This window comes from Heptranchias perlo, chromosome 15 (genome assembly GCF_035084215.1).
Source record: "Heptranchias perlo isolate sHepPer1 chromosome 15, sHepPer1.hap1, whole genome shotgun sequence".
NCBI lineage: Eukaryota > Metazoa > Chordata > Chondrichthyes > Hexanchiformes > Hexanchidae > Heptranchias > Heptranchias perlo.
In genome coordinates, this window is record NC_090339.1 from 24589625 (window position 1) to 24608898 (window position 19274).

The 19274-nt window shown below is 45.2% G+C and overlaps 1 protein-coding gene across 1 annotated transcript in view; it reads right to left on the reverse strand.

The window, feature by feature from the left end:
• Positions 1 to 15846, reverse strand: part of LOC137332699 (ADP-ribosylation factor-like protein 13B) — a 30217-nt gene extending 14371 nt beyond the window's left edge. The window contains exons 1-4 of the mRNA XM_067996641.1: positions 15788 to 15846; positions 14468 to 14538; positions 8461 to 8710; positions 4304 to 4409 (exon numbers count right to left, since the gene is read on the reverse strand). Coding sequence (XP_067852742.1) covers positions 4304 to 4409; positions 8461 to 8710; positions 14468 to 14538; positions 15788 to 15846 — 486 coding nt within the window. The remainder of the gene's footprint in view (positions 1 to 4303; positions 4410 to 8460; positions 8711 to 14467; positions 14539 to 15787) is intronic.
• Between the last annotated feature and the right edge of the window lie 3428 nt (positions 15847 to 19274).

Sequence of the window (19274 nt, forward strand, 5' to 3'; positions counted from 1 at the left end):
AAATCTCTGATAATGGGTGCAGGGCCTAAGGCCCGTTTCTTTGGCTGCCCCTCTATATCAATGCTCCTTTGGTAACAGAAAAGGAAAATAAGGCAGGATCGGTGGCAGCCTTATTGCAGCTCCAGGCATTCCAATCCCTCCCGCTCCTGCTCAAGGGAAGCCACTGAAATTCCGAAGCAACATAAAGGAGTTCCCATCCCTTTTTCCTGTGATTTGTGCTGGGGAATAAACCCAGGTGCATATCACAGGAAAATTGCCCCTTGTGTGTATATAGCTATAAAGCTCCTGTATGTTAACACATTGTGGGTTACAGATACTTAACAGTCCTGTGTTAAATAACACACTGTGTACTACATAACAGTTGCAGTCCTATATATAACAGCCTGCAGTGTGTTATTGGACGTAATACGGCTGTAAATATAAACATCCTGGGGTTGAATATTAGGAGAGTGGGAGGTGGGCATTCTGGTGTAAGTGCTGGAATGCGCCCCCCATCCCTCCTCGGGACCTCCGGAGCTGACCCTTGCCAAAGTATGCGTGTAACTAGGGGTGCATCTAGGGCACGCACCTGCTCCCAAAAGCTGCAAATTGTGGTGCCAGTCATGTGAGGTGGGGGAAGGGGGAGGTATATTTGCTGAGAATGCACCAAGTCCATCTGACAGCTGGGTACAGAGGAACTTCCAGCATTTGGAGTCCCCTCCCTCAGCCCTGGCCTTCCAGGGGTTCTCCCGATTGTCCGCCGTAAATTTGAAGGAAGAGCTGTGGATAGGGTTGCCAACTCTGGTTGGACATAGTCCTGGATGTGTCATCACATGACCTCCTGCCTCCAACCACCCACCCCCACACTCCTGCCATTTGTTGCCCAACTGGTTCATCCTCATGGTGCACGGCGTTCCCAAGCCAATTGGAAAGCGAATAGACTCTTTATTACCCGATTGGCCTTTTCTCCCCATGTCCAGTATTTTTATACCTAGTAAACAAAAATGTTCAAGAACATTTGTCTTTCAAAACCACAATTTTTTATTGACCCTATGATTTTTCTCCAGGTTTGTCTAAGAGATTAATCTTTAATTCCTGGAGACTCCAGGGCAATCCTGGAGGGTTGGCACCCTAGCTGTGGAAACCCCAGAAAAATGGCATACACACCATATACACCATTTTCCGGGGTTTCTGCAGCTATTCCACTCAAGTTATGGCAGTCGATCGGGAGAACTCTACAGACATTCGCTCCCTACGATCTTAGCAGCTATCTATTTTGGGGAGCAAAGAATTAAAATTGAAGGAGACTCAAATATCTATTACTGAGGTCAATGAGGTCTTAAAATAAAACAAATGTTGGAAATGTAGGATCATGTCTAAACTGTCTGAGGGACAAGGCCCATGAAGTACTCACAAACATCAGCTGCTGAGGTGTATTCAATTGCAATTTTATAAAACTTTTGTCAGTGAGCAATGTCGCAGGTATACTAGTATAATAAATGGGTAAGATAGGGAATGATTTTGAGGCCCTCTGCTTGGTGGAAACAGGGCAGAAGAGCCCCAAAAATCAACAATGTAGCACCTACAGACCTGTTCCTGCTCCCGGCCCGACCACCCCAATCTTCTTCAGGGCTTCCATTCTACGGGGGGTGGGGGGGGGTTTCACTATATGTGGACATTGTGTTGAATGCTAATTTGCTGATTCCACTATTGTGAGACCCCACAAAAATTATGCTGCCAGCTGCCAGCTTGTTGGCATCCCACCCCCAGCGATTGACTGCCGCCTATTTAACCCATTACTTCTTGCTCCGGTTCATGAAGGAACTGCCGATTTCCCGCTTGCCCTGACTGACAAAGCTGCCTGTGAACACTGGAATGGCACTTGCAGCTCTGTTGGTTGTCAACACAAGGCCTTGCCCTCAAATTAGCTCAGACCTTCCGCCTAGGACATCAGGCGGGCGACGTGATTGCACTATCTGCCGGCCACCTAAGTGATAATTACCCCTGTAGTGTGTTGTTAAAGCATGCTTGCATATATTACTAATTAATGCACTGTATTTTATACGGATATAATACCCCTGTACAAATTGTATTCTGTTCAGTCAGCAGAGCATTAATAAGCTACAGTAAGCGTGCTGCTCAGTCACAGCATTATTGAAATGGACACTGCAATTTTTTTTAATTCATTCATGGGATGTGGGTGTCACTGGCATGGCCAGCATTTATTGCCCATCCCTAATTGCCCTTGAGAAGGTGGTGGTGAGTCGCCTTCTTGAACCGCTGCAGTTCGTGTGGTGAAGGTTCTCCCACAGTGCTGTTAGGAAGGGAGTTCCAGGATTTTGACCCAGCGACGATGAAGGAACGGCGATATATTTCCAAGTCAGGATGATGTGTGACTTGGAGGGGAACGTGCAAGTGGTGTTGTTCCCATGTGCCCGCTGCCCTTGTCCTTCTAGGTGGTAAAGGTTGTGGGTTTGGGAGGTGCTGTTGAAGAAGCCTTGGCGAGTTGCTTCAGTGCATCCTGTGGATGGTACACACTGCAGCCACGGTGCACCGGTGGTGAAGGGGGTGCCAATCGGGCTGAATATTGGGCCGAAACTTGCTGGAATGGAGCATCTCACGGCGTGCCCTGTTAATTAGACTTTTTCCTGCACCCTTCAGCTCAAAATTTTTTTGGGCCCTAACTTGCTGGAAGTGCGAGCTGATAACAGCACGGTGAGGTCAAGGGGCCACCTGGGACCTTAGTGAATGGTGGGACCAACAGTGTATCTCCTTAATCAATGAGATTTAAGGATTGAGAAATAAACAGAGGAAGGACTGAGAAGGAGGGTGAATTGGAGTCAAATCAGGTACAGAAAGAGAAACAAAGAGAGGGAAGAAAGATTGGATTAAGAGAGAGAGAAAAAGAGAGACAGAAAGGAAAAGAAAGAAAAAAATTAAAATTTGACATTTTTAAAATCTCCAACAACAATTCAGCACCTAAAGGAATGAGTTTAAATTGTTCACTTTCTAGGCCAGAGAGGTTGATTGGCAGTCATTAACAATTATCATGTCGTTAAAAAGGTACTAACACTATTAATTACTAGACTTAACTTTCTGTGGTGAGTTTAATGGGCAATTAATGTGCAAATCCAGCAAGTTCTTAAAAATAACAGGGAGGCTAAAGGCGAGATGCTGTTTGTGCAAAGCAAATGGCGGAGTGGCATAAATCACCCAGCAAGTTCCAGAGATTTGCAACTTATGGTGTATCTCTTAATCCGCTGAACTTGTTGGCCGATTTTCACATTAATAACAACATGTGTCGTTAACATGCTATTATTTATTCAGCAAGTTCCAACCCATTAAATTGCTGATTCATCGATTATTGTCCATATTTTTCCTCCTGACTGTACCTCACAGAGAGATAAGAGTGTTTGACTATGGAGACCGTGCCTCCTAACATTACATTATTGTCATATGAAAAGGACCGTGCTTAGAAACAGCTCCAGCAGCAAGGTAGCTCAGCACATTGATGTGCTTGAGCTTGTGATTCCCCACATAGAGAAATCTTGCTCTCAACTGTGCTGGCATGGGGAGGACCCAAGCAGTGGCCCACAAGTCAACGTCCAGCGAAGCCTATGCATCCCTAGTGTACACAGGGCGTCCTGAGGAATGGTGCATGGCATGTGGAGGAGAGTGGGTGGTACCAATAAAAGGCAAGGAAATAATTTTTAGGAAGAAGGAGGTGCGTATTTTCCTATCCATTTAACCCGGGGAATGCTTAGGAAAAAGTGTCGGAGACCCATTACATCAGATCTCTGCCCCAATTGCGCAGCTCTGGGATTTCCTAAGACTCCCTAAAATTATGTCAGCGGACCCACACTAGAAGTAGGTGCAGGCCTAGAGTTATGATGGTACTGAGGCAGTAGGGCAATAGAGGAGTGCCTGAAGAAACCAGGCAGTAAGGCTGGTACCGGAACCCCTGCAGACTGAATGCTGCACAGGGGTCTTGGGGTAGCCAGAAGGTACCAATGCTGATGGCCTCTCAGGCCAGCAGCTGCACTCCTGTTTCCTGACCCACTTTCCAGCACTAGGCCCAGCCAAGGGACAGTCCTGCATAAGGAATGTGCCCAGGCCATGCAAATGGCTCAGGGCAGGAAATTTGAGGGCTCCCCTTCTCTGACAGGTGCAGTGCACCTCAGGCATGCTGTGCCTGAGGGACACCCAATGGGGGGGATCCAAAGGAAAGTCTATCCTAATATTTTTGAGAAGACATTACTAAAAATTGCACGGTGATAATAAAGTGTGTAGCATCTCAGCAATACAGAAACTTAAGGAAACTTACGATGCGGCAGATGGACTTATTTTCATTGGCCAGTTTCCCCAGGGACATCTGCTCAATGATGTCGGACTCTGGTAGTGCCTCAGCTTTATCCTGCTTGTTCGCAAGTCTAAATAAAAAGTAAAGGAAGAAGCACTCAGTATGAGAAAAACATATGGATATGTGAAGGTTTAAGGAAGCAGTATTTCAATAGATTGACAGTATCTGTTACTTTACATGTGGGAAATAAACCTTGTACTGAACTATGCTGGTACATACAAATTAAAGTCTGCTTGTTCATTCTAATCTTGTATGGTATGACTCCTATTACAGTGCCAGCTCTAGTACACGCATACAAGAAGCTGCACATTCACAGTATCAAGAGGATAATTGGCAGTAGGGCACGTTGTGTTTGGCAGTGGATGAGTTGTCAGAGCTACCCCTAGTTCTAACTCCAACTATTGAATGATAGTTGACTTTCCAATTAGATGACAGATTGTTGGTCCAGATTGCAAAGCTGCTGGGGAAAAGGTCCTGTACCAGGCCGATTGCCGCAGATTATTTCCATTCTCATGGAACGTCTTTGACACATGAATATGAACTGGGTTTCCAAGAAGTGAATCACATGCAGGAACCTAAATAATTCATATTTATGTATTTAGCAAGATTGAGGGATTTCAGTGGGAAATAGAATATTTTTCTATTTTTAACATCAGCATTAGGATCAAGCACAGCCACATCAGGTAAACTATGGGTTAAACATAGAGGAAAGCATCCACTATTCTGTCCCTTCTATTATAGCATAGGTTGGACATAGGGCAAAGCTCCTTCTTCACTGCTTAAACACTTAATGAGTAAGTAGCGCATGAATTCAATAATAAAGCTCCTTCCTCTCTGTCCAGCAACCACTTCCAAGTCAGGTAAAGCATAAGTTAGGTGCAAAGTAAAACTCCCTCTACACTGCCCTAATAATGGGAATATTGACCTCTTGTTTGCTAATCTTAGCAAAAGGTAGACATGGGTATAAAGCAATGTACTTTCTTTATTCTCATATTTGCTTTTCCTCTAAAATTAGTGACCAGTTGAAAGTATACCTCAATCTGCCTTAATCCTAAACTCAGTGCAGCACCCACTCTTACACCAAAATTGGAAAGGAAACTCTAGTTACCAGGGACATAACTTCAAATAAATTATTACCATTCTTTATACTAGGTGGGATTGTGAGTTTTGAAGAGGATGCAAAGAGGCGATCAAGGCAATTTAGACAAGTTGAGTGAGTGGGCAAATACATGGCAGATGCAGTATAATGTGGATAAATGTGAAGTTATCCACTTTGGAAGGAAAAACAGAAAGGCAGATTATTATTTAAATGGTGATAGATTGGGGAATGTTGATGTACAAAGGGACCTGGGTGTCCTTGTACACCAGTCACTGAAAGCAAATATGCAGGTGCAGCAAGCAGTTAGGAAGGCAAATGGTATGTTGGCCTTCATTGCATGAGGATTTGAGTACAGGAGCAAGGATGTCTTACTGCAGGGCCTTGGTGAGACCATACCTGGAGTATTGTGTGCAGTTTTGGTTTCCTTACCTAAGAAAGGATATACTTGCATAGAGGGAGTGCAGCGAAGGTTCACCAGACTGATTCCTGGAGATGGCAGGACTGTCGTATAAGGAGAGATTGGGTCGACTCGGCCTGTATTCACTCAAGTTTAGAAGAATGAGAGGGGATCTCATTGAAACATATAAAATTCTGACAGGGCAAGACAGACTGGATGCAAGGAGGATGTTTCCCCTGGCTGGAGGGTCCAGAACGAGGGGTCACAATCTCAGAATACGGGGTAGGACATTTAGGACTGAGATGAGGAGAAATTTCTTCACTCAGAGGGTGGTGAACCTATGGAATTCTCTACCACAGATGGCTGTGGAGGCCAAGTCACTGAATATATTTAAGAAGGAGCTAGATAGATTTCTAGACACAAAAGGCATCAAGGGGTATGGGGAGAGTGGGAATATGGTATTGAGATAGAGGATCAGCCATGATCATACTGAATGGCGGAGCAGGCTCGAAGGGCTGAATGGCCTACTCCTGCTCCTATTTTCCATGTTTCTATGTTTCTTTGCACTATATTTCAGCAATTAGAATAACTTATGTTTCTATGGTGTTTCTCACATATAGAGAGGTATCTTAAGGCACTTTACAATGCTGAGCTTATGGAAAAAGAGAGGAAGAATTGAAAATTTTAGTGAGAGGAGGGATAAAGCATGGTCAAAAAGAAGGATTTTTAGTAAGTTTTTGAAGGGAGGGAGGGAGTTGGCAAGATGGAAGGATTTGGGAGATGAGTTCCAGAGGATCAGGTGTAGTGACTGAAAGAGCAGGCACCAATGTTGGAGCATAGGGAACAGAGGAAAAAGAGTAACCCAATATCAGAGATGTGAAGGGTGCATGTGGAGTTGTATGGATGAAAGAGATCGGCGGGGTGGGACAAGGCAATAGAGTAGTCTGAAAGTGAGGACAAAGAACCTGAAGTCAATGTACTGGGGCATAGGAAGCCAATGGAGCTTGGAGAAGTCGGAAAGATGGAGGGCACAGGACCTGGTGCCAACGAGGACTCAGACTGTGAGGTTTTGAATGAGCTGCAATTTGTGCCGGGTGGAAGCAGGAGGGGCCGCTAGGAATACATTAGAGATGATAAAGGCATGAAATGGGGTTTCAGCAACAGTGAGGCAGACCCATATGGTGTTGGAAGAAAGCAGTCTTGGTAACAGAAAAGATATGCTGGAGGAAGCTGAGCTTGGAGTTGAGCAGGATGTTAAGGTGCCACACTAGTCTGAGATGGTAGCTGGGAAGGTTGATAGAATTGAGGCATGTATGTTGGCAGGAACCAAACAGAATAGCTTTGCTGCGATTAAGTTAGAGGAAAGATTGGCTAATCCAGGTTTACTGTCAGAAAAGCAGCTAAGAAGCACAGTAATGGCCTTGGGAGTAATGAAGGAGGCAGGGAGGTAGAGCTGAGTGTCATCTTAATAATGTTATCAAGACTTCGCATGTAAATGAGGAAGAGGGAGGGAGCAAGGTTGGAGCCCTATGGAGGTGATTGTGCAGAGAAACCATTGGAGGTGATGTAGTGTTATTGATACAACAAGTATTAACAGAATCAGGTTATACCACGGAAGCAGAGGAGAGACATTAGAGAAGAATGGAATGGTCCATGGTATTGAAGGCAAGGAATAAAAGGAGAAACAGCAAACTACAATCACAGTTGCACAGAATACCATTGGTGGCCTTTGGTCAGTGTATTCTCAGTGCTGCAGACAAGGCAGGAGCTGAATTCAATGGTCTTGAATAGGAAGTTTTGGGAAAAGTGAGAGCATTGTTGTAAGGCAACACGTTCCAGAACTTCGGTAAGAAAGGAATAATTTGAGATACAGTGGTAGGTAGAGAGGTCCAGGGTTTTTTTTGACGGTAGGGGCGGATAATAGCAGTTTTGAAAGAGGTAAGATCACTGCTACAGAACAGAGAAGGTTGATCATATCAGTGAGGATGGAGCTGAGGAGAAGCAGGGGATTTAGGAGAGGAGTTTTAAGGTCAGGAGCTCAGGTGGAAGGAGAGTCAAGGGAGCAGGTGGTGGGCCTTGTGGACAACATAAATGTGGTACAAGCCGATGGAGAGATGGAAGAGAAACTGGAGTGTATGGGTTGGATGACGCCATAATCAGGGAGAAGGAACAGGGATTAGTAGTCAAGAGGGTAAACAAGGGGTACAGTCAGGGACAGTTGTATGGATAGTCTTGAATTTGAACATGAAGTCGAGCATGAGTTTCTCTTTAAAGAGCATTGTCACAATGAAAAAATGTTTATCAAGTATTTGGAGGAGACAGGTCAGAAGAACTCTCCTTCATTTAAACTTTAATGGTATCACACACAAATGATACAGTGGTTGTTGCATGTTGATACCATTTACTTAGTTAGAATCATAGAATCATAGAATGGTTACAGCACAGAAGGAGGCCATTCGGTCCTTCAAGTCTGCTCTATGCAAGAGCAATCCAGCTAGTCCCACTCCCCCGCCCTATCCCCGTAGTTAAGCCACATATAAACAAAATGAGGAAAGCTTTGCAGAACTTTAATTGTCCAATCATATTTATTATCAAATCCACTATCCTATAGTTTTCAGGACTTACACAAGGACAGGCTTCCCAGACATCTTTTGATGCTTTAATACTTCTGACAGAACATTTCCAGCTTCCCCCATCCGCTTCACATCCGTAGAGTCAACAACGAAAATAATACCATGCGCTTCAGGATAATAATTCTTCCAAGTACTTCGGATTTTCTCTCCACCGCCCAGGTCAAATATCGTCACGTTAAACCGATCTACCATGAGGTCAGTCCTGGAAAATCCACCATTTGGACCAATATAGTAAGGAGACTCTGATGGGAAAAAGGGCAATAATGACACAAAATAGTCATCTTTTTTGGTGATTTTTTTTGTCTTTGTGAAGATCTTGGGGATTGGAACACTTTTTCCAATTTGTCTGTTTTAGGGTCGAGCACTCCCCAAGTCAGATACAGCCAGGATTGAATGCAGAGTAAAACTTTTTTTTTTGCAAGAACACCCAGGTCAATTATTGTAAACAATTTTACAACACCAAGTTATAGTCCAGCAATTTTATTTTAAATTCACAAGCTTTCGGAGGCTTCCTCCTTCCTCAGGTAAATGAGGAAGGAGGAAGCCTGAGGAAGGAGGAAGGAGGAAGCCTCCGAAAGCTTGTGAATTTAAAATAAAATTGCTGGACTATAACTTGGTGTTGTAAAATTGTTTACAATTGTCAACCCCAGTCCATCACCGGCATCGCCACATCAGGTCAATTATAGCAGGGGTTAGACATTGGGTGAAATGCTTTCTACATTGTCCCAACAAAGTGCCTTAACCCCAATATCATTAGAGTACTCTCTGCCTCATTATTGTGACATTTCCGTTTTACACTTTATCAATTGGTCTTAATGAGAGGAATTATCAAACTGAGGCCTGTTCTGTGCTGTGGGCTTACACTAAATAGAATTGCCTAAACCCATTTCATGTAGTTCCTTTACAACCAGGAAAAGAGGAGACTTTCCTCCCATCCAACTGGACTGTATTCAAACTCAGATTCCAGAGATGAAAGGAAAATGTTGCAATCTACTTTTCCATCCACTTTTCCACTACACACAGTCATTGCCTACGTATACTGTGCTCCTCTCACATAGTGAGTGATACAGAGACTTTGGAAAAGATTCAGAGCAGGGCTGTAAGAACAATACCCGGTTTAAAACACCTCAGTTACCCTGATAGGCTTATAAAGCTGGGTCTATTTACTTTAGAGAAGCATAGCCTCCAGTGGGGTTGGGAACTTTGATTGAGGTGTTTAAAATAATGAAGGGATTAGATTGTGTTCCTATAAATAGATTATTTCAATTAGATAGGTTAGGGAGAACCAGAGGCCATGGGGCCGATTTTAGCACCCGCTCTCGGGTGCGTTCTCGGCGGGGGGGCCTCGAAAATCCCGAAATGTAGGAGCGGGACCGGATCGCGCCTCGATCCCGCCCACTTCCGGGTTCCACGCTGACGCGCCGGCGTGCGCGCGCAGTCCCCGCTGGCGGGAATCCCGCAGGCAATTAAAGCCAGCGGGATGCCACTTGAGAGTATTTACTTTGCTTGTTCAGGTCATTAACTGACCTGATTAAGGGACTGTGTGTGATTTTGGATAAACATGGGACTGTTTCACACACCGGGGGAAACACTCCCAGGTCGAATGGACGTGTTGCAGCTGTCAGCCTGTGGCAGCTGCAAAGGTCCATTTGACAGGGGGGGTGGGGGGGGAAGACCCTCAGCCATTGCAGGAGGCCGCTCTGTCACTTGGGACAAAGTTTGGCCTCCACCACCCTCCTCCTGATGGTCAAAGTCACCAACCTGCACACTTACCCCAGGGTCCGGAGACATGTACCTACCTTGCGGACCCCCTCAGATGTACATTGTGCGGATGGGGGCCGCCGTAGCTGCAGTCATGACCTCCTCGGAGGGCGAACAGCATCACCAGCCTCACCAGCCTCGCCATCCATGCCGTCCAACTCTGACACGTGGAGCTCCACAACAGAGTGCTGTGACACATCCACCTGTACAGCAGGAGGGAGGGCTACCGCAGAGAGAGATGCGTCGCAGAGGGCACTACCCTCGCCACAGGTTCCACAGACCGAGGCTCAGCCTCCTGGACCTCTCTGAGCAGCAGTGCACACGGAGGCTCAGAGTCACTCGCCATGTAGCCGTGGACATCTGCAGCCTCTTTCATGCCGAGCTGCTCCCGGCTGGCCGATGCACCATCCTCCTACCTGTCGCTGTCACAGTCACCACTGCCCTCACGAACTTCTCCTTCGCAACCTTCCAGGGTGCAACCGGGGACATCGCCAATGTCTCTCAGTCGTCTGCGCAGAAGAGCACTGCAAATACACCCACACCCACTTTGCAGTGACAATGGGTGGTATCAGTAGTGGGTCCGCATAGTGATACCCATGAGCGGGCATTATTGCACAAAACAGACAGGATTCGCGAAGACATGGCAGTAGTGGTGCCAATATAATGTGTGCTGTGAGTTGTTCGGATATTCAATATAGGTAACACCCATGACAAACCCTCAAACCCCTTGTGCATCCCCTTCATGCTCACGACACGTTTGCCTTACGCTGCCTACTGCACATATGTGATGCATGCCCTGTGGCTGCAGCACAGGTGGTGGCAGGTTGAGTGAGGCTGGCCGTGAGAGAGATGCACGAGAGGGTGAGTAAGGGATAGAGCCATGAGATTGTATGAGGATTGGGTTGAGTGATAATGGCGGGGTGAGTATTCGCGAGGTGAGTAGGCGCAGGTAAGATAAGGATGGGGTTTGAGTGGGTATGACGGGTGATGTGACAGGTTGGCAGTGCCGAAGGAGATGTGGGGTGGGGGCAGTGTTGTGGCAGACGGAGTGTAGGGGAAAGACTACGTGTTCTTACTGTGGCTGACCTACTGAGGTCATTGGAGTGCCTCCTGCACTGTATGCAGGTGGGCGATATGTTGGTGGTGTAGGTGACCTCCTCTGCCACCTCGAGCCAGGCCTTCTTGGTGGCAGAGGCAGGCCGCTTCCTCCCTCCCGCCGGGTGGACTATCTCTGTCCTCCCCCTCCTCCTCACCCCATCTAATGATACCTGAGGTGAGGCATCATTAAACTGGGAGCAGCCTTCCCCCTGGGCTGCTCCATGCTGTAATTTTTGCTGTTTGTGGCAGCATCTGTCAGTGGAGGACTGCCCCTTTAAATAGAGTGCCTCCAGCTGACAGATCTTACTGCGCATGCGCAGCCCGCCCGACGCGCAGATCAGCAGCGGGGAACCCGGAGGAGCAGGTAAGTGGATCCAATTAGTGGGTTGCCTGCTACGATCGCGCGGGAAACCCACTAATTTCACCGGGCGCGTTTTGAACGCGCCCGCTGGCCCACCCGCCGAGAACCCGCACCCCTGGTAAAATCGGGCCCCATGTGTATAAGTCACACAAGGGTAGAAGTACGTTAGATGTCAGGGGGTTCTTCTATTTCCAGAGGATCATAGATCTATGGAACAAGTTATCTTCAGGGTAGCTGAACCAGTTCCTGGCTGGGTTGTAATCTGACGTGAGATACTAAGTAATATAAATCGAGTCAATGTGGTCTCACGGACTAATTTTGATCACCATAGGAAATCGGAGAGGATTTTCACAGATTTTTTCTCCCTAAATTGGCCTTGGGTTTTTAAATTTTTAATCTTTTTTTTGCCTCTCCTAGGAGATGACATGGTGGGAATCATGATATTAAAGGCACCATGACTGTGTGAGGCAGGCTTGATAGAGCAGCTGACCATTTAGTGATATAAACAAACACTGGTCACAATGCCTCTTTAACAGATCTCAGTCAGCAACAACTAAGATATATTCAATATTGAAGCACATTTAACCATTAATAATAAGTCTGGGTGTATGTTGTCTTACATAGCCATGAATTGCCATGGCTGTTAATTTAACCCACTAATCTCTTCATCATTGCTTTTCACAATTCTCTCATCCTCAGGCCTCTATTATCCTCATAGGGTTCCGCCTTCCTGTGCTAGATATTCTCTTGGGTTCAGTGTCACTGAAAGTTTGCTCAATGACTCGTTCAATATTCTGCGTAATTTAATAGATTTGTGGTGTTATAATATTCATTCTTGCCCTCTTGTTTCCTTCTCTAATTTCCACCTCAGATTTGTTTCCCGTTACCCTTCCTTTCCTCACATTGGAAACTCGTGCTGTGCTATGGTTCTGTGGGTGCTGCTGGCCCATTGGTACTTCACCCAACTTTAAATGATTTTGTTTGCTAAATTCTCAACATGACAACATAACTTGCATTGAAATACCTAGCAAAAATACACTGTTCGTTTTTGATGCCATCACAATATAAATGGAGTGCAACTGTCCAAGCAGTTCTTCCTCATTGTAATAAAAGCAAACTGTATGGAACGCAGGCAACAAGGAAACTGTTAGTTAGTGATTGCAGGACAGGGATGATTATAGCCTCAGCTGAAGCCAAACATTGCATATTACTGTCAGATAGAAGTCAAGTGACAATGAAATGGGATGTAAGAAATTATATAATCCTGCACTGTTACTACAGAAATAAATGGATTAAAGGTAGTAATTTCATAGAGGGGTTCTAATGGTGTGATAAACTACAACAGCAGTTTAGAACTGTCCAAGCCTGACATGGAATGATAGACTTGAAATCACTCCCATTTATCAATTTTTCTTAATAGGCCGGATTTTGCTGTGAAAATAACGGTGAGCCTAACAGAGCTCACTGTTATTTCAGTGCAAATGGTACAGCAACTTCCGGTGACCACGCATGCGCAGTTAAACGTGGAAATCTGGAAGTTGCTGTACCAGTGGCCTGCTCCTCCATAAGCTCCGCGAAGATGGCATCTCGCCGGCTAGCTCCCCCTTCAAATGAATGGAACAGTGTGAAGTTCCTGTACTGATGCCGTAGATACAAACTGATCTTGCCAGAAAAAGTTAGTGCTTGTCCATTCTGATGTAAGTACCCTTTTAACGGTGTGGTAAGTCTTAATGACTGCCAAACAACCTCTCTGGCACTGAAAATTAACTTTAACAAGTGTGGAGTCTCATTCCATCAGATTTTAATTGCTGTTGGACATTTTAAAATAAACTTAAATAAATTGTTATTGTTTTCCTTTTGCTTTCTGTCTCTTATTTCAATCTTTCCTACCCTCTCTTTATTTTGCTTACAATACCTGATTTGACATTGAATTTACTATTCGAACTTACATTTCCTGGTTCAGTCTCTATGTGGCTTATTAACATACTTCAATCTGATTGGATAAGGGGATAGACAGTTGCTTGCCCCATTCGCACAGGTCCCAGATGCCCTGTAGAGGGCACCATGTTGTTTGGCTCTCTCATTTTCAGTAACTTGCTGTGCAAAAGCTCATTGAAAGTCTATGAGGAAGTGCAAGTCTAATGAACAGCAAGTGCTGTTCGTTCACCACTCACAGCAAAATCCAGCCCCATGTAATATCGTCAAGTTAATAGGACAGTTTTATTCACCAGTAGCAATACAATAGAGATCCATGCTGGAAATTCCCTTTATTTGTGTTACAATAAAATTCCTATTATACTCCTGCATCCCTCCCTTTCCAAATAATCCAGTAAGTAGAAAAAAAGATCCTCTATCCTGCTAACCCGAGAATTGCTCCCCTATGTTCACTGACCCCAAGAGAGTGGTTGGGTCCTGAACAAATACTCAGCAACAAGTCTTCCCCTGAACCCCCCCCCCCCCACCCCCGACATAGAATCTCTACATCACATCCCTCTTCTCCAAGAATTTACCAAATTTGATGGCTTACTTTCTTTCCTCTGTTATAAAATGCAAGCCCCTAGATTCCTATTCTTGAGGACTTCATTCATTCAATAGGAGCACATGGGTGGCTCCCAATTCCCTTATAATTCTGCCTTAGAGTTGCCAAATAATTCCCCCTGCCTTCCCATGAATCAGGATTTCTAATGATGACACGCTCTTTCAAAAGTAATGTAAATGAATAAAGACCACCAATTGAGTCCATGCTCCTGAACGGGTCTCGGGGTAGCAGTTCATTTACCTTTCTGTATTCCTTTCAATATTGCAGTTTTCCCTGCATTGCTCAGCCCTAGGATCAGCAAAGTGACATTCCTGAAGGAGAGATGGAAAAAATGCATGGATATCTGTAACCAATAGATTTCTCAAATTGGGCCAATAAATAAAATACAATGTCTGTAACAATGATACTGTACATGAGTGCCTTGAATGATCGGTCACCGTGCCTAATCAAAACTGACATTTATCCCAAAATTTGATTTTTTTGCTTGAGAGTATTTGCCCTCCAACAAAGGCACATCCTTTCAGTTATAGGTCCCACGATTTTGTGGTCTATTTTCAGACTTCTGCCAATGCCCATTTTTCGCTACCTGCCAGGAGCAGCACAGTACTTTTCAGCAACATCACCATTTAATTTTCACTCCTCCTTCCAGGGCCTAGTGCACTTAGATTAAGAATCTAGTGGCATGAGGGGACTGAGCATGTGTCTTCCCTTTTTATGGTGCTATCCATTAGTGCACCAACATGCAGTGCCATTGTGCCATTGGTACTCTGCTCCTTAATCAGATATTAATGAACATACAGTTCAGATCAGTTTCCTGTGATATAATTTCAGGCAGTGCTTGTACAATCCTATAATTCATCTTTTTGACACAGAGATCAATTTGAGTAACACTTGATTTAGGCACAAATCCCCTCACCACTGCTGTTTCTGGCTCCTGGTTAGTACACAGCCAGAGCTCAGGCAACATAGGATGAAAGTGTTCAGGTTGCTAGCAAACCATAAAGTATCAACTTCCTCTACCTCCATGTGGTAAAAGGTGAGCTCAAGTTGCTCATTCTCTGCCATGGCGTCCAGTGAGAAATTATTACCAAAAATAATGGTGTATTTGAGTAAAATTTTGTGCGTACTTCAGGTTAGGGTGATGATACTGGGGAATGGAACAAATTCCTATTTTTTAAGTCATTATCAAGCTACAGTCATAGTACAGGCCTAATACAGAATAAAAGTAATTCCTCTCTGGCCCATCGAGCAATCCTATGTCAGGTATAGTGCCCATGTAACAAGGTAGCACCCAGCATTATACTGCCCCATAATGTAGCTTAGTCCCAATCTCAGGATGGACCATTTCATTATGTTTGAAAGTCAGTCCCTGGAACAAACTGCTCTGAAAATCTGCATGCAGAGACACAATGTTGGTCTTTGTGGCTCATTGTGCTGTGGAAGATGCTACTGAAACAAAATGTAAAATGATGTGTCATTGATCCTTCCTCCGAGTATAAACGCAATAAAGTTTCTCATAAGATATTTCCCTTTAAATCAACAAGGCAGATACAAACTCACCTTATTGGCTCCTGAACTTTCCGAGCCCAAGTGCAGCAGTTTGTAATTAGACTGAACATGATGTGGAATCAACGTGAGAGGATGGTTAGTCGGAGCATCTAGGCTGAAAAACTGACAGACAGCCTCACATCTGCTCGATTAAGGGGCAAACAAAAAACACCAGGTGAGGGTAATGAGCAGAATTAGGATTCAAGCAACATAACAGTTATTAAGAGCATTTTCTCCCCACCTACTGTTGAAGTATTTTTTTTCCGATTCAGTTATTTTGTCTCTGGTCTCCTGATAGATATTGAGATGCCACCCTGTTCCCAGGTCCCTGACAGTGCCATTCCTGGGTAGGCTACTTGGAAATCTACAGGTAAACTCTATTTATCAGTGATTATCCTTCCAATCTTTCTCCCCTGTGTGAAAGATGCTGGCCTCAACGCAGTGTCTCTTAGAACAATGTATCTCGGATTAATAATTCATCCTCAGGAGAATGATGCTTTTAAACTCCCATCACACAGCATGTTGGGAGCTCCACTGGAACTGTGCCAATGTACTGATCCCTAATAAATACCAGTAAAACTTTTCAAGAACTAGTTCCAGAGCAAAACATCCCTTAAAGATTTCTTGGCTCATAGGTCAGCCCTCTTATGTCCCATCCAGAAACACATGCCATTATGCATCAAATAGAAAAATTCCAGACATTCAGTGAGTTACAAGACAGTAATAAATTTACCCAAGAGATATATGGAATAAAAAGCTTTCTCCACTCCCATTGTAAAAGTGATTAGGTGCCAGGGGAAGCAGGCATGAGAAGTCAAAGCATGAGTTAGTTACAGAGTAAACCTCTTGCTCCTCTGCCACAAATGTAGCTCAATTACCAAGCTCAGAAAAGCCCCCTCAATGCATCAGTATGACATTTATCGCACAGTTACTGTATGAACTCTCTGAAACCAATACAAAACTGCTACAATCGATGTATTTCCTGACACAGTAGGAGTTGAAAAATTAGAAGTTGCTTATTGATAAGGCGAATGGTCCCTTACTATTGGAATCAGCATTTGTGTCTAAATCAAAAGCAAAATACAGTGGATGCTGGAAATCTGAAATGAAAACAGAAAATGCTGGAAATACTCAGCAAGTCAGGCAGCGTCTGTGGAGAAAGAAACAGAGTTAATGTTTCAGGTCAATGACCTTTCATCAGAACTGGAAGAAGCTGAAGATTTAACAGTTTTAAAGCAAGTACAGAGCCAGGCAAAGGTGGGGGGTGGTGAAGAGGAGAGGAGAGAACAAAAGGGAAGGTCTCTGATAGGATGGAGGGCAGGAGTGATTAAATGACAAAAGGGATGATGGTGCAAGGCAAACGGGGTGGTAATCGGACAAATTAAGAAACAAAAGATGGGTCTAGAGGTGCTGTAAATGGCAACAGCAGAAACATTACCAGCACCTGTCGTCCAAAAAAATGGGAGCAGTGGTTATGATCTGAAGTTATTGAAATCAATGTTGCGTCCAGAAGGTTGTAAAGTGCCCAATCAAACAATGAGGTGCTGTTCCTCGAGCTTCCATTGAGCTTCATTGGAACAGTGTAGGAGGCCGAGGACAGAGAGGTTAGAGTGGGAGTGGGGTGGAGAATTAAAATGGTAAGCAACCGGAAGGTCAGAGTCATGCTTGCGAACTGAATGGAGGTGTTCAGCAAAGCGATCACCCAATCTATGTTTGGTCAACAACTCTTAGATACCAACAACTCTTAGATACCAACACCGCTCCTGATCCTTCTTACCCTTCACTTTCCTCTGACCCCAGCCCTTCCTTCAATCTCACCTTTTGTTGTGTTTTCACTATTCCCTCTAACCTTCCCCTCTCTGACCCCAAACAATCAGTCCTCAGAAAAGGCCTGAGCTTCACCTCCTTACGCCCCCACGTCAATAAATTTCGAGCTCGACACAATGCTGAGCTCTTCTTCCAATGCCTTCACCTCTGCACCCAATTCTTTGGCCAAGAGTCTTCCACACACAAAGCAGACCCTTTCTCCCACCTTCAGAATTCTCGTTCCACCTGGACCCCTCTTACCCTCTCTTGATCTTTTCATTGGGAACTACTGGCATGACATCGGCTGTCTCAACTTCTCTACTCCCCTCACTCACTCTAACCTACCTCCCTCTGAACTTGCAGCACTCGTTCTCTCAGGTCCAACCCTGACATTGTCATTAAACCTGCTGTCAAAGGCGGCGCTGTTGTTGTTTGGTGAACAGACCCCTATCTTGCGGAGGCTGAACGCCAACTCTCCGACACCTCCTCCTACCTCCCCTGGACCATGACTCCACCTCCAAACATCAAGCTATTTTTTCCCAGACCGTCACTGACTTCATCTCCTCTGGAGATCTTCCCCCCATGGCCTCATAGTCCCCCAACCCCACACAGCCCGCTTCATAAGATCCACAAACAGTATTGTCCCGGTAGACCCATCGTTTCAGCCTGTTCTTGCCCCACGGAACTAATTTCTTCGTATCTCGACTCTATTTTTTCTTCCCTTGTCCAGTCTCTTCTGACCTACATCCGCGACTCTTCCGACGCCCTCCACCACTTTAACAGTTTCCAGCTCCCAGGCCCCAACCATCTCCTTTTCACCATGGACATCCAGTCCCTCTGCACCTCCATCCCCCATCAGGATGGTCTGCGGGCCTTCCACTCCTTCCTTGAACGGAGGCCCAACCAGTCCCCATCCGCCACCACCCTCCTCCGCCTGGTTGAACCTGTTCTTACGTTGAACAACTTCTCCTTTGACTCCAGTCATTTCCTCCAAATAAAAGGTATCACTATGGAAACCCCTATGGGTCCTAGCTATGCCTGCCTTTTTGTGAGATACGTGGAACATTCTTTGTTCCAGTCCTACTCAGGTTCCCTCCCTCACCTCTTTATCCGGTACATCGATGACCATCGGTGCTGTTTCCTGCTCTTGCCCCAAACTGGAAGATTTCAGCAACTTTGCTTCCAATTTCCACCCTTCCCTCGCCTTCACATGGCCCATCTCTGACTCTTCCCTTCCCTTCCTTGACTTCTCTATCTCCATTTCTGGGGAGAGGCTGTCAACCAATATCTACTATAAGCCCACCGACTTCCACAACTACCTTGATTACAATTCCTCCCACCCTGCTTCCTGTAAGGACTCTATTCCCTTCTCCCAATTTCTCAGTCTCCATCACATCTGTTCTGACGACGTCACCTTCCACACCAAAGCTTCCGATATGTCTTCCTTTTTCCTCAACCGAGGATTCCTCTCGGAGTAGTAATTGACAGGGCCCTTGTCCTTCCCATTTCCTGCATTTCTGCTTTCACCCCTTCCCATCCCTCCCAGAACCATGATAGGGTCCCCCTTGTCCTCACCTTCCACCCCATTAGCCTCCACATTCAACGTATTATCCTCTGCCATTTCCGCCACCTCCAACGCAATGCCACCACCAAACACATCTTCCCCTCCCCTTTCAGCATTCTGAAGGGACCG